At 56.8% G+C, this 15536-nt stretch overlaps 1 protein-coding gene across 4 annotated transcripts in view; it reads left to right on the top strand.

Moving 5' to 3' along the window:
- Positions 1-15536, top strand: part of RGS3 (regulator of G protein signaling 3) — a 136815-nt gene that overhangs the window by 49364 nt on the left and 71915 nt on the right. For 3 of the 4 annotated variants that reach the window (XM_075905326.2, XM_075905325.2, XM_075905328.2), the window contains 2 exons: positions 2797-2987; positions 10978-11061. In XM_075905326.2, coding sequence (XP_075761441.2) covers positions 2797-2987; positions 10978-11061 — 275 coding nt within the window. Of the gene's footprint in view, positions 1-1050; positions 1498-2796; positions 2988-10977; positions 11062-15536 lie in introns of those variants that run through there. The other variant, XM_075905329.2, reaches the window with a different exon arrangement.

Here is a 15536-nt window from a genome sequence, read left to right as displayed (position 1 = left end):
TTAGCTGGGTTACAACCATTTGCCATGTCATAGTGACACCACATACCCACACGGTTATACATCGAACTTTCAGGAGGATACAGTCTCTGTTGTTCCATTAGTCTATTAAGCTGAAGTTCAAGTCTAGCATTTTCCTCCTTGGCTTGGGCCATCTTCTCTGCATGCTCCGCCATTCCCTTAAGCTGACGTCTGGCCCTCTCTGCCCTTCTCTCTGCATACTCTGCCATTCTCTCTGCATGTTCTGCTTTTCTCATCTCAAGTCCCCGATCCATCTCTTAGCAATTTCTTCATCTGCCTTCTGCCTTCTTTCAGCAGCTTCCTTGGCTCACTTCTGCTCCCTTTCATCCACATCTCTGGCTAGTAACAACACTACCAGATCTAGTTTAGAGGCCCTCTTCCTAAAGGCAATGCCTCTCCCCAAGCACAAATCCTTCAGAGCACTTTTGCCCAGATTCTCATATAATCCCAGGCTCATCGCAGCGGCTCTTTAACCAACCAAACTCTCAACACCAAAAATCAAATGTAGACAGCATGGGGTCCTGATCCCAAAGCTCAATTGACCCAGATCTGTGGATCCTGCCGACTACGCCACTGTGACAGACCGGGCCGTGTCTGGGCACAGCTGAGGGCGTCCGCTCAGGGCGAATTGCTCAAATCCGGGGCTCCTTACAGCCCCCAGACTGGTGTGTCCTCGGCCCATTGAGAGCCATTGTCCCCCAGAGCCTCGCTAATTAGCATGTCCACAGGCCAGGCCCAGCCCAATGCTCAACCACATGCAGGGAAATCTTCAGTATCCATACAATTACATGCTAATAATGGCACACACAGACATTCTACAAACACATGAACAGCGTACATAGGATTATCAGACAGTAAGCTTCTACCTCACATGGCCCCCTCCTATACCATTTTTGGGGCCAACACCCCCACCTATGGGTGCATCAGTGATCTGGCTGCTCCCCTCAAGATCCAGCAACGTGACACTCGCCACTGGGGCAGCTGCAGCTCCAGCTGTGTGACTGGGGCTGGTGGGTTTGTCCCAACCATGTGGCTTTCCAGGGCCGGCGTGTGTCAGTCTTATCAGCTGAGCAATCAGCCCTGCGGCCCTGGTGCCTTTGTCCGGTTGCAGAGTGTTCTGCTGCCCAGCTCTTGCTGCAGCCCTCAGTTCCTCTTTCTGCAGGAGGCCAGCGGCTTGCTCGCCCGGGGACCGGAGAGAAGTCTGTGCTTCCCCCCGCTTCGCCTGTCCCCTCCGGGGGGCTCTGGGCCACCCCAAGCAAAGCCCAGAGCCGGAGCACAGTCCTGTCACGCACTGAGTCTGGGCAAGGTCCAGTGTGGCGAGCGGCCCTGGGCCTGCCCGTGCGCACGGGCGCGAGGCTTTTCCTTGGGCCGGGGGATTGTGTAACGCCTCAGGAAGCCGCGCGCCTGGGCGAGGTGCCGGCTGAGAGAACAGACTCCACAGCACGGCCGCTCCATCAGGCGTTCCCCGCCCCGGGAAAGGTAGGCAGTGCCGGGAGACGGCGTCCTCTGCCTCCTGGGGAGCCCCCCTGCAGGCCGGCCCCTCCAGCTGCTCTGGGCTTGCGAGAGGGCGGCAGGGGATGGCTCCAGAGGTGCCAGGGTCTGTTCGGCCTGTCGGCTCCCACCGGCTGGAATCCTCTGGGCCTTGTAACTCAATAGCTGCTGTTTCCCCTCCCTGACCCGGCAGCCCCAGCTACGCCTGCAGGCAGCCAGCAAGCCCAGGAGCTGGGGGCCTGAGGGGCGAACCGCTCGCCTGCTTCCTGCTGGGCTACCGAGTTTCTCCCGAGCTCGATGAGCTGAAATAGCCAGTGTGAAGTGGGGACCCGGGTACGGGCCCCTAGACACAGAGCAGCCCCAGACACACCGAGCCCAGGCAGACCGGGAGGTGCTCTGCTGGGCGCAGGCTGGATGCTGGAAATCCCCATTTTCAGCCCAGAGAGCGTCCTGCAGATGCTGTTGCTGGGGAGGAGCGGTGCTCGTTGTCCTCCCCAGGCAGTGCTTAGGCCACTAGTAATTCTGCAGCCTTAGCCCCTGGGCTGCTCCCCTGTGCGGGGCAAGGGGTTTGTAGCTCCAGCCGTGTGTGTGTGTGTGTGTGTGTGTGTGTGATGCTTGATTCTCCTGCTCCACCCCAGACCCGCCCTCACTCCACCTCTTCTCCAAATCCTGTCCCCACCCTGCCCCCATTTCACTCCTTTCTTCCCCACCGCTTCCCCAAGGCCCCACCCCTGCTCCAGTCTCATCCCCATTCCACCCCTTCCCCCAAGGCCCACATCCCCCAGCCCTTCCCACCTGCCTCCTCCCCCACGCACCCCCCATCCCTGCTCCTCTCCTGTCCTCGCAGCGCTGCGTGAATGCTGCAGGCCATCTGTTTGCTGCACCCCAGGAGCATTGGGAGGGGAGGAGCAGGCCAGCGGGCGGGGGGGTAAGGTTGAGTGGGTTGAGGGGGGAGCGTGACGCTGGTGCACTCACTGATTTTTCCCGGTGGGTGCTCCAGCCCCGGCGCAGCCGTGGGGTCGGTGCCTATGATGCCAGGTGAGGACGTGGCCCCTGTTTCGGTCAACCTGGGATCGAATACGAAGCCAGGCTCGCGCGGCTGCCGGCGCAGCTCCATGCCCAGTAATGCTGAGAGGTCTGACCCCACTGGGACGGGTTCCCTGCGGTGTCCAGGCTGCGTTGCTCCCTCTGCGTTACCGGCGACGTCGGGAAACGCAGCGCCCAGCGGGCTGGACCCTCGCTCATTCCGTCCTCTCTCTCTCTCTCGTTTGGGTTTCCCCCTCCCAGGAAGTGCAGGGAAAGGCAAGTCCCATGCCGGCTCCGGGCGGAAATCCAGGCTGATGAAGACAGTGCAGAGTATGAAGAGCTATGGGAACTACCAGAACTGCACCGTTGTGAGGCCTCATGTCCCGCACTCCAGCTACGGCACCTACGTGACCCTGGCCCCCAAAGTGCTCGTGTTCCCGGTGTTTGTGCAGGTAAGCTGGCCCGCCGGCAGGCTGTCTGGGCCGGGGGCTGACTGAAATCAGGGGGATTGGGATCACCAGGAGCAAAGCCTGGCTATAAGGGAGCCATTTTAATCAGCTTCTCCTCAAGGGATTGTCTAAAGAAAGGCGCCTCCTTCAGTTCCTGGCGGGTGCGTGCCGCGTGCTCAGGGGTTGGAAGGGCTGAGGGGGGAGCTTTTCCCTAGCAGCTCCCTGTCGGGTTGGCAGTGGAGCCCTCAGGCGCGGGGTGTTGGTATGGAGCTCTGTCTGACCCCTGCCGACACTCCATCCCCCGCCCGCCGTTCCTTCTTACCCCCAGGGCGGCGCTCCGGCCTCACGAGCGTTCCCCGTTTCCCTGGCGTTGCTTTGCAGTGAGTCCCATGCTCATCTGTAGCGGGCGCGAGGGGGTTTCCCCTTCCCGCCTGCGTTCCCTCTGGGACCTGCAGTTCGTGTGTGAAACCTGTGCCTGCGGGTGACCCCCGGGCCCGTGTCCAGTGGGAGAAGTGCAGGATCTGCAAATCTTCCGACCCTCACGCAGGAAGGAGTGGGACTTTTGCCTGACGCAGATGCTAATGGGAGCTTTGGCTCCAGTAGAGCCAAAACCCAGCGCCGAGCACCTCGGTGCGCAGGGCCCCTCCGGCGAGCTCCGGAACAGCGCCAGAGAAGGACTCACGTGGCAGCCTCGGACGGAGGCTCACCAGCACCTCAGGCCTCGGTATCCTGCCACCGTGCCTGCTCCCCCGCCAACGGCAGGACCCCAGCAGCACCGGCTGCCGCTGGGCCGTCCTCTGTCCCGGATGTCGCAGATGAGGGTCCCTCCATGGCCGGGCTACAGGGCGCCGCGGCCGTTCGCATGCCGAGTCCTGTTACGCGGGGCTCTCCGAGATGAGAGCTGGGGGCGTCACTCTGCCTTGCACCTGCCAGGCCGCGTCGAAAGGATGGTGCGAAAATCTCCCGCCAGCCGGCTCAGGCTGCCGCTACCCCACCGCCAGACTCATCCAGAGGCCAGCCGGCCTGGTGGGGCTGTCTGCCCCCACGTCGTGCTCTCGCCACCACTTGGCCTCCTGGCGCCACGGGGAGTCCCAGCCCTGCTCACGCGAGCGTCGTGGGCCAGATTTGCGGCTCCCGCTCGAGGGTGACTCTGGGGAGCATCTCCCTGTCCGTTCCAGACCTGGATCGCGGGCGCTGTCCTCTCGGCACCGCCCACGGTCACAGCACCGCTCCTCACGGCACCACTCGGACTCGCGACCACGCTCCCAGTCCCCGCAACGCTCCAGCTGCAGTGAGATCCAACTCGGCGGCCCATGATCCCAGCCTTCCCCATCCCTGCAGCCCTGGCCTGCCCCACCCCCCCAAGCATGGGGAGCACAGGCTGGCACCTCCGCCCCAGGCCCAGAGCACGGGGAGGGCTGGCAGCAGGAGTCTGGGGGGGGCCTTGCTGAATGTGAAAGAGTCCGGCAGTTTGGGAAGGCATTACCTTCCCCTGCCTCTGGTCCTCGCTGCCCTTTCTGTGCTCACTGGGCGTGCGCAAAGATGGCAGGGGGGCCTTAGCCAGATAGTAGCAAGCCACGATCCGGGAGACTGGCAGCCCTTTCGGACGCTCCGCTGCGGCCCCAAACCGCTGCGTTCAGTGCGGTCGCTCTGTAGGCGAGCGCTCTCCTACCGCGCTTCTCCCGGGCTTTGCTGAGGCGCTAGCGGGAGCCCTGGCAGGAAGCTCTCCTGACCAGGGTGGGAGTAAGGCATCGCCTTGGGCAGCCAGGCCGGGTGGGCCGACGTTGGACCTTGTCTTCATGAAATCCCACACAGGACAGTTCTGAACCTGGAGCTCCGATGCAGGAAGCCGAGGTACTAGCCCCTGGCAGGCTGCCCTCCACGACAGGTACAGAAGGGAGCAGGTCGCCAGGCGTTCAAAGGGAAGTTTGCCTCCAGAGGTGTAACAGACACTCCAGGACCTTCTGTTCGAAGCATCCGCTTCTTCGTGGAGCAAACCCGCGCCAGGCTGCACAGCCTCCAGGACCCCCGGAACGCCACACTCCCCTCGGCCACATTCCCGGCTCACGCCCCCGGTCAGGAGATCTGCAGGGCGACACTCAGGGCGCATTCTGCCGTCATGCCTCCAGCCGTTCTGCAGTCAGAGACTCGTTGGCTCCACCCCCGGCACCTGGGGAAGGCTTGGGAAGCGCCTCACTGGGATCGACATGAGCAAGCAGTGGAAGGCGAAAAGATGGTTCCTCACCTTGTCATGGCCGTTGCTCATATCCCAGACTCCCCGCCGCCCCCCTCTGGGAGTAGCTGGCAAGAAGTATACCGGGCCGTATACAGAGCACGCCATTCCACTCCAGGGGGCTGCACAGCTGACCCGACGGGGAGCTGCTAGGGAAGAACTTTCCAACAGCTGTGCAGGTGGCATGCGCTCATCTAACGTTGCGAGGTGAGTAACCGTCTTGCCTCGCTGGCTGATATCGCTCATAAAACATGGTGCTTTATAAGTGAATTGAGCCTTGGCACTAGATTTGGTACTTCCTTTTGATAGAGTACACCCTGACACTCTAACGGTATGAAGTCACATCGCCTAATATTGTGTTAATGGTACATTTAGAATGTTAGAAATGGGGACTGATCCATTGCATATCATCATATATATAGTAGCCCAGTGTCTGAGAGTCTGTAATGCCGAAATGCTGGCTGTTCCCTCTGGGCCGTCCGTGCTGTATGGGGAGTGCGGGGCCCAAACGGCCGCGTGCTCCCCTGCGGTGGCCTGGCTGAGCGGTGCAGAAGTCAGCCGAGTGCCACGGTGGGAAGTGAAGGGGGGTGGTGACGTGCAGCGTGACAGCGGCTCCAGGCCCCGCCCCCTGGCCGTGAACATCATCGCTCCGCCCTCCTTCACCTCCCGCCGTGGCGCTCGGCTGACTTCTGCGCCGCTCAGCCGGGCCGCCACGGGGGAGCCCAAATGGACGCTTGCTCCCCCGCGGCGGCCTGGCTGAGCGGTGCAGAAGTCAGCCAAGCACCACGGCGGGAGGCAAAGGAGGGGCGGCGCAGTGATGTGTGGTGTGACAGTGGCTCCAGGCCCCGCCCCCTGGCCGTGAACGCACCGCCCCGCCCCGCCCCGCCCCCCTTTGCCTCCCGCCGTGGCGCTCGGCTGACTTCGCTGCTCAGCCAGGCTGCCGCGTGGGAGCAAGTGGCACAAGCGACTGCTTGGGCTCCGTGCCCCCCATGCAGCACGGGGAGTGCAGCGCCCAAATGGCCATTTGGGCTCCGCGGTGCCCCGAGTGAGAGACAGGAGGGGGAGGAGAAGTGAAAGAGAGACAGAGAGAGAGGCAGGAGGCGGAGGAGAGCTGACAGAGAGAGATAGACGGAGCAAGAGACCAGAGGCTCAGGAGAGAAGACTGACGTGGAGGAGAGACCAGAAAATCCCGTCTTATGACGGGCTGATTGGCTAGTTAATGAGAGAATTAACTTTGTGCCACCCAGCGTTAGGGATTTCATTAAACACAGAAAACTGCATGTAACATTTACGTGGATTAAACAAAACAACTTTAACTGTAGTGGACACCTAAACTTCTCCTATCAAAATCCGTTTCACATCGATAACTAATATCATGGGCTTTTGTGGGCAAAATCGGAGGAAGTGGGTTTTGCCCACGAAAACTGACCCTAGATATATGTGTGGGTCTCTACGGTGCCACAGGACTGCGCGTTGTTTTTAAAGTTACAAACGAACACAGCCACTGATAACTAACTATGACTGATAACTAAGTCATAGGAGCTTCTGGGGGTAGCCAAGTTAGTCTGTTACAGAAAAAAACAACGAATGGTCTGGTCGCACTTTATAGTCTAGTGAAACATGTAGATGGTATCGTGAGCTTTACCGCCGGCCATCTGAAGAAGTGGGCTGTGCCCACGAAAGCTCATGATGCCGTCTACATGTTTCCTTAGTCTATGAAGTGCGACCAGACCATTTGTTGGTTTTTAACTAAGTCATAGTTACCGTCCGGCCTTTAATACGGTTTGTGTTCAGTTCCGATTTCCCTTGACTCAGATTTATTTTTAAAAAGAAAACGTAAGTTAGCTACATTCAAACATGGCGCGTGTCCACGTGAACCGGCCTGGTGAGCCGCACGGCAGCCTGTGTGTCACGGGGTCCCCCTGCCAGTGCCCCCTCCGGCTGCAGTGGAGCCTCCTCCGTGCACCAGAGAACATGCCTCACCTCTGTGCCTCCCGCCCCGTGGGAAATACTTTCCCTTTAAGGTCTCCATTCCCCTTTGTGCCTCAGAGCCCCCCTTTGTGCGTCTCTCGGGGACTCTGCCCCGCCCTGGGAAGGGGGCAGACTTGCTGCTCCAGTTGGCTCTTCCTGCTCTAGCTTCTGCAACTGACACTATCAAAGAGCCGTTCCCCCCTGGGCGGTGGCTGCTGAGCGCTCTGAGCCTGGCGCCTGCTCGTGGCCACAGGGGGCACTTCTGCTGCTGGGAACGTGACCAGGAATTTCATATCCATGTCCAGAGACGGCTGGCTGGGTGGAGGGGCTCTGACTTCCCACTTCCACAAACGCTGCTCTTGTGGGTTAGCTCTGAATTCGATGGGAAGAGCTGGTTTTAAGGCTTCCGCCACCCGCTCGTGCCCAGGTGGTGTTGCATGTGCCAGCATTCCATCACGGAAAAGGCCTGGATTTGGCCCCCAAGGGAATCTGTGGTGATGCAGTCTCAGGAAGTTCAGGTCTGTAAATCATCACGTGACCCCAATGCTGCAGAAAGAGAGGGACTTGCTGGAACAAAACTGCATTGTCCCCCTGACCCTACACTCTGTTTGTCCCCGGACAATGCCATACAAGCTCGGCCAGCCTCTACTTTACCTTTCAGCTGACCCTCAGGTGCATTCCCATCCCCAAACCTTCCTTAAAGGGGGGTGCAGTTCCCAGTACCCAGCTCTGGACACTCCCAGCAGTTATCACGTCTGCTGTCTTCAAAGAGCAGCATGCACGCCAGCCTCGCGGATCAGTGTGCTGCACTGAGTAAAACCAAGAATAAACGTGCTCCAAAGGAGCAGAGATTGAAGCGATCCTAGGCTGAGATAACAGAAATGGTTACAAATAAAACAAAAGTAGAACCTGCATTCTAGTGGCTAAACAGTAACAGGGTCCAAGACGGTTTCTCACCTCCTCGGGGTCACCGAGCCACGTGGCTGGAGATCCACTGTATCCCATGGCTACAAAAGGCCCGCCTCCGTTGTTCCCTCGCTGACACATAACAACACGTCTTTTCCTCTACTTCTTATAGCCCCGTCAATCTCCCACATGTTTGTTCTCCAGACGGCGGGTGCCACGTTGTGTTCAGTTGAAACTGGTTTTTCCTGTTGCCTTGCACACCCGTGCAGCGGCTGTTTTGTTTGGGTGTTTGTGGTGCTTGAGTTACGTCAGAGACCTTGGCAGGCAGGTGAACCAGCATTCCTCTGTCTGGGGCACACGTGGTCTTCAGCCCTGCCTGGGTATGTGCTCTGAACATAGGGTTAGGACGTGCGTGCAGCTTCTTGCATAGCACTTGTGCACACATCGTGCTCAGTTTCATAATCTAGTTTTCCAAACACGTTCCCTGACTTTCACGGCGCAAGTGCTCCACATGTAAACGGAACATGTGTGACCGGGCCTGTCCTAGTGCACCCCAGGGCCCTGCTAGCTCTTTCAGTAGCTCCCTGCCGGCTTTTGCCACAGCTCAGCCAGCTCTTGCTCGAGCTGCGTGCCCAGGCGCCACCGCGTCCTTTCACCTCTTTGTATATTGCATGTGGTAACTGACCCCCCCCCGACCCAGCAATGATTGCATTCGGGGCTTGTCTTTAAGTAAAAACACATGTGGGGCTTTGTTACTGGTTTATTGTCTTTCCAAGGCTGTGACTCTTGGCTTCACTCTGCCAAGTCCCGCTTACAGACTGGCACTAGTGACAGTGACAACACGGAGTCTGGTGACACCTTGCAGAGTAACACTGTGTAGGGGGTTCTCCCCCTGTGCGGAGGGGCTTACGTCCGCCCCCCTCGGTTCTCTGATTATCGACGCCTTGACGCGCCCGATTCCGATTGGTTTGGTTAGGCAGTTGGGGGAAGGGGGTCCGGGCCCGCCCTCTCTCCGGACCCCAGCCCAGGGCCCTAAGGTCGGGGAAAAGGCTCCCCCACCTAGCAGGGGGGGTCGAGACCCCTAAACTCCCCTGCTCTCAGGGTCCGCGTCCCCGCCCTGGGCTGCTTCTTCCCCCCAGGTCCCATAGGCTCACCTGGGCCCTTCCTCTGACCCTGCCCAGGGTCTCCAATACTGCCGACCACTCGCCGGCTCACGGGGGGGATGCGTCTCCTCGGCGTTCCCCCCTATGGCTGATCCACTGCGACCTTTTAAGCTGCCCGCCGGACGCAGGCAGATTACGTCACCCCCCTCGTCGGCCTCCGGCCCCTCCCAGGGCCGTCCTCCCCATGACGTCTCCGCCACGCCTGCTCGGCTCCGCCCCCTCTCTGCGCTGCCGGCCGGCCCCGGCTCGTCACCCGGCCGGTGTGCCGGCGTCCCCGTCCTTACACTGCCTGCCGGCCCCGGCTCGTTACCCGCCCGGTGTGCCGGCCCCCCCGTTCGGGGACGGCGGGCGGTGATCCGCTCCCCTCCGGGGGGTGAGTCCTTCCCCCGTGGTTGCGGCGTCCCGGCGGTTTCCGGGAGGGGCGGGGCTACCCCGCCACACACTGGTACTAGGAAAACGCAGTTGTTAGCCTGTAAGGTGCCACCGGACTCTTTGTTATTTTGCTGAAACCGATGCGCCCAGCTCCCTCTGAAACCTTCACCCATGGCCGCGTCTCTCAGGGAGCTCAGACTTTGCCTCCCTGCTCTGCAGTAGCCCACCGTGCAGGCTGTGCAGACAGTGTCCCACTCAAGGCTGCTGTGGGCCTGTGACGTAGTGGGGGGTATCTTGCTGGTTGCTGTGTTGGGCAGTGGGTTGTGAGTGACCTCCACTGGCTGCAGCACGGCCCAGCAGGGCAGAGGATGAGTCATTATACAAAGAGGGTCTCTCAACCTGTCTGACCAGCTACCCCCCAGGGAGAGAAACAAAGGAAGGTGGAAAGCCGGCCCCGGCTGGGGGGCAGGGCTGGAAGAGAGTTAGGTTTCTGTCTGGTATCATGGAGGAAGCAGCCTAGGCAACAGGCTGGGATTTAGGGGCCCAGGCTCCCCCATCTCAAGGGGGGCTGAGGCATCCTAGGCCTGCCCTGGAACCAGATGACATCTGTGCTGTGCTAGAGAAGCAATAAACTCCCTCTGTTCTACTGGCTCGTGGAGTCTCTCCGTGCCATTCCGGGGGTGCAGGAGACGGGAAAACCCCAACGCACCGTCACAGGGCTGCTTGGACCGGTTCTCCACGGGACACGGCCTCGGAGGCTGGGTTTGTCCACTTTGTGCAGGAATCAGAACTGACTTTTTTTTTTGTTTGAGTTCTTGGTTTATCCGGTGTCAAAGCCGGTTGCCCCTGCAAGTGAGCTCATTAGCCCAAAGTGCAGCCCGGCGCAGGAGAGCAGGCACCCTGCCCAGAGTCTCTTCATCTTCCCAGTGAAGCGCGTCAGTTACAAAGATGTCGCTGTGTCGTAGCGAGGCGAGCGCGGAGTGGGCTACTGCGGTGGTTGTGCTTCCTGCTCTCCGAGCCGCATGGGCAGGCCCACGCTTTGCAGAAGAAGTAATGTACACACACAAGCAGAAGCTGCTGCTAATCTTTTTATAGCTCCCTGTGACGTAGGTGTTAAATGTGAGGGCTCTTTTCCCCTTTGATCACTTTGCTGGACTGCAGAGTTTCCATCTTCGAGAGATGCGCTCGCCTAGGCTGGCTCATGGCAGCTTCACTTTCACTGGCTTACGCCTCAGACTAAAGACAAAGAGGTTCAGGGGGTGGAGAGTGAAGTCAGGCATCATGGCAAACTTTCACCTTGCGAGTTGACATTCTGGATTTTTTCTTTATGTTTTCTTTAAATATTTAGCCTCTGGACCTTTGCAACCCAGCCCGGACTCTCCTTTTGTCGGAGGAGCTGCTGCTTCATGAAGGCAGAAGCAAGACGTTGAAGGTGAGAATTTCAGTTGTGCCTAACATGCTCGTGCTTTTTAAACACATCCCTCTGTCTCCGCCATGTTGGGTTGGAAAGGTAACTGACTCCATTCCAGGGGAACTGAGCCAGTTCATTTTGGGGTCGACTAACTTTGCAACTGCTGCAAGTCTCTTCTTGCACCCACTTGGATGGCGCAGGACAGAGAGAAAGCCATACGTGGCAAACGCATGCCAGTTGCTAGCCTAAAAGCAAGAGGCTTCTGTCTCTGATTCTTGGCTCAGGGCCCGATCATTGGGATAGGGTTGGGAATGTCTGTGCACAGTAGAAGCTCCCAAAACCGGGAGAAACCAAAACAAGCTTCAAGGAAAACCGTACCTTGATTTCACCAGGCTTTGGATTTGGGCAGGTGTGTGTGTCCGAAAGGGGGAATTGTGCCTTCTCCTCTCTTGCTGTGCTTTGTGTGCCTGCTGTGTTATTGAGAGAGATGCAAAGCCCTGACAAACTGACCAGGCTGACGACATGTTTCAGCCAGGCTGGGTACCTCTGAGGGCTGAACAGCAAATTGGGGGGTTGCAGCTGAGTTTTGCTTTAGCTTCATTTGGGTCCAAAATGCTGGGGCTGCAAGCCTCAAGTGTTTGAAACTTGAAACTGAAGTAGAAGTTTGTCTAAGCTTTGCTAGGCTCTAGTGACCTATCTTTGCCTGACGTGAAAGCGTGGGACCAAGTGTAGCTTGTTCTAGATAATTTTGCTTGAAAGACATTGTCCTGCAAACCACCCTCCTTTTCCTGTCTAATTACCATAGTGACAAGAGCTAGGAGGAAGGTTTTGGTCAAAATCTTTGAGTGCCAAAAATTGTAGATTGGGGTCAACTGAAACATTTTACAAATGTGTGTCCGCTTGGGGGAATTGCTTTGGTTGGAAAGAAAATGATAATTGTAATGAAACGCGGTAACACAATAATTTCAGGTTGGAAATGCTGAAATGAACCGTTTTGACATTAACAAAACATCTCATTTCAATGTTGGGGGCTAGTTTTCCACACCAGCCTCCCCCGAAGGAAGAGATACCTTGGCCCCTCTGCTCCTAGTCTTCAGCCCAGTAGTTAGAGCATTCACATGGTGTATGGAGACCTGTGTTCATCCCTGCTCTGGAGAAGGGACATGAATCCCAGTCTCCCGCTTCCACTGTGTGAGGGCCCTAGCCGCTGGCTCTCCAAGGGTATGTCTACACTAGCCCCCTAGTTCGAACTAGGGAGGCTAATGGAGGCATTCAAAGTTGCAAATGAAGCCCGGGATTTAAATATCCCGTGCTTGATTTGCATCTTCCCGGCCGGTCGCCATTTTTTTTATTTTTTTTTAATTTACAAGTCCAGACTAACTGTCGGCATCTACACACGGCAGGGACCCGTTAGTTCGAAATAAAGCCCTAGTTTGAAATACCTGTTATTCCTCCTGGAATGAGGTTTAACAGGTAGTTCGATTTAGGGCTTTATTTCGAACTACCGGGTCCCTGCCGCGTGTAGACATGGGCAGTTAGTCTGGACTTGTAAATTTCAAAAATGGCGACCGGCCAGGAAGATGCAAATCAAGCGTGGGATATTTAAATCCCGGGCTTGATTTGCAACTTCGAATGCCTCCATTTCGAACTAGGGGGCTAGCGTAGACATACCCCTAGAGATGTCCCTGTGGGTGCTCCACTCAGGCCAAACTGTATCCTAGCAGCTTTGACTGGAAATTTTGACAGCAGCACCGCGCCGGGCTGCGCACATGCTCTGCCTGCCTCGCGAGCTGTCACTGGTTAAAACAGCACGTGCACGGCCCAGGCTCCTCGGTTCCTTCGCTGCCGTCCCCGGCTAGAGATGGAGTGCAGCGCTCCCACTACCCACCTTTCTTCCCCAACCCTCTCCTCATTTGGACACAGTTCACTCGCTAATAGTTGAGGGTTAGTTAGTTTTTCTGACAAAACATGCTGTGTGTGCTGGGCCCGCCAGGATTCAAGAGGCCAGCGCTGTACTAGATGGCCACTCCGAACGTGTCCGCTGCTAGGGGGAGTCGCATGTCCCTCAGAAATGCTTCTCCGGTCTGAAGCTAAAAGCGCCGAATTGGAAAGCTGTGCCTCCCTCACACCGGCAGCCAACCCCTGACAAACCCCCAGCAAAAACACACGGGAAGACTTCCAAGAAAAGAACGGCTTCCTCCATTTCTCAGGGAAGAGTCTAGTAAAAACAAGGAGGGGCCCAGGGGCACCTTAGAGACTAACAAAAAATATAAACAGTATCGTGAGCTTTCGTGGGCACAACCCGCTTCCTCCGAGGAGCCACGTCCACAAACCTCCCCGGCCGACCTCCCCCCCAAGTGGAGGTGGGCCTCTCCGCCGCCCCCACGCTTCAGACAGAAACAGGAATCGCAGGGGGCATCTCAACCAGGGCCGCTCGGGCATCCCCTTCATCCCAGGAAGCCAAATTGCCAGCCACATCTACATCGAGGCTGCATCTAGACTGGCATGATTTTCCGGAAATGCTTTTAATGGAAAAGTTTTCCGTTAAAAGCATTTTCGGAACAGAGCGTCTAGATTAGCACGGGCGCTTTTCCGCAAAAAAGCCCCAATCATCATTTTTGCGATCGGGGCTATTTTGCGGAAAACAAATCGCAGCTGAGCAAAAGCTTTGTGCAAAAGGGACTTTTGCCCGAACGGGAGCAGAATAGTATTTCCGCAAGAAGCACTGATTTCTTACAGTAGGAAGTCAGTGCTTTTGCGGAAATTCAAGCGGCCAGTGTAGACAGCTGGCAAGTTTTTCTGGAAAAGTGGCTGATTTTCCGGAAAAACTGGCCAGTGTAGACACAGCCCTAATGTCTACATCTACTGAGGCACTCACTCATTTCCAGGGGCTGTTTAAAAGAGCGGCGGATGAGCTTGGTAGAACGCTGAAGGAAGTGTCGGACACTCAGCCTTTGCTCACCGACATAGTGCAAGCCACTAGCACCTCTAAAATAGTGCGTTCAGGCCATACAGCCACTATGCGACCTGCCCAGTGCGTGTGGCACATGCCGGCCTCCACAACAGCCACACTCCCCAGGACAGATAGTAAATATTTTGTCCCCTGCCAGGATACTTAGTTGTTGGGTTTTTTTTTCACATCCAGCTCACTGGTGGTTGAGGCAGCTAACCGAAAGAACAAGTCTCGGAGCAAAACACCTGCAAAAACACGAGGAGTTCTGTGGCACATTAGAGACAAACAGATTTATTAGGGCACAAGCTTTTGTGGGTAAAATCCACCTCATTGGATGAACTGGAGTGGAAGGTACAGAAGCAGGAGTGTGTTTAAGGACATTAGAAGTTGCTTATGTTAATGAAGCTAATGAAGCCAGACGGGAAGTGGCTCATTCACAGCACTTGATGTGGAGATGTGAATGTCAAGAGAGGGGAAATTGCCTTTGTGCTGCATTAACCTGGGGAGATCCTTCTTTGATAGAATTGAATTTGCAAATGAATTCCAGTTCAGCTGCTTCACTTTGTTACCAGCGTTTGAAATTCTGGTGCAGAAGGATGGCTACTTTCCAACCTGTCACTGAATGTCCAGGGTGGTGGAAGTGTTCTCCTACAGGTTTCTGGGTGTTACCATCCCGGATGTTTGATTTGGGTCCTTTGTCTCAGCGACTGTCCGGTTTGGCCCATAGACGCAGCAGAGGGGCATTGCTGGCATGTGATGGCATAGATCACATCAGGATGGTCCCCTCATGTGGTTAGGTCCTGTGATGGTGCCGCTTGTATAGGTGTGTGGACAGAGTTGGCAACAGGGTTTGTTGCAGGGATAGGTTCCTGGGTGAGTGTTTCTGTGGCGTGTTGTGGGGCTGCTGGGGTGTTTTTGCTTCGGGTTGGGGGTCTGTCTGTAAGCGAGGTCTGTGAGAGGGAGGGGTGGTTTTCCAGGATAGGTTGTAGATTGTCAAGGATGTGCGGGAGGGGTTTTAGCTGGGGGCTCTAGGTGAGGACGAATGGTCTTCTGTTATTTACCTGGTTGGGCCTGTCCGAAGCAGGTGGCTTCTGGGTACTCATCTGGCTCTGTCAATTTGTTTCTTCACTTCTTCAGGTGGGTGTTTACATTTTAGGAATGCCCGATAAAGATCCTGTAGGCGTTTGTCTCTACCTGTGGGATTGGAGCGGATCCGGCTGTATCTTAGGGCTTGGCTGCACACAATGGAGCGTGTGAGGTGTACTGGGTGGAAGCTAGAGGCATGTAGGTCAGAACTGTGGTCAGTAGGTTTCCGGCACAGGGTGGTGTGTATGTGACCATCATTTATTTGTACTGTTGTGCCCAGCAAGTAGCTCTCTTGTGTGGACTGGTCCAGGCTGAGTTGGACAGTGGAGTGGAAATTGTTGAAATCCTGGTGGAATTCTTTAAGGGCCTCCTTCCTGCGGGTCCATATGACGAAGATGTCTGCAATGCGGAGTAAGTAGAGCAGTGGTGCTAGACGATGGGGGGTGAGGAAACATGG

This window comes from Pelodiscus sinensis, chromosome 23, assembly GCF_052426305.1.
Source record: "Pelodiscus sinensis isolate ZL-2025 chromosome 23, ASM5242630v1, whole genome shotgun sequence".
NCBI classification, from domain to species: domain Eukaryota; kingdom Metazoa; phylum Chordata; order Testudines; family Trionychidae; genus Pelodiscus; species Pelodiscus sinensis.
This window is presented reverse-complemented; position numbering and strand designations above follow the sequence as displayed.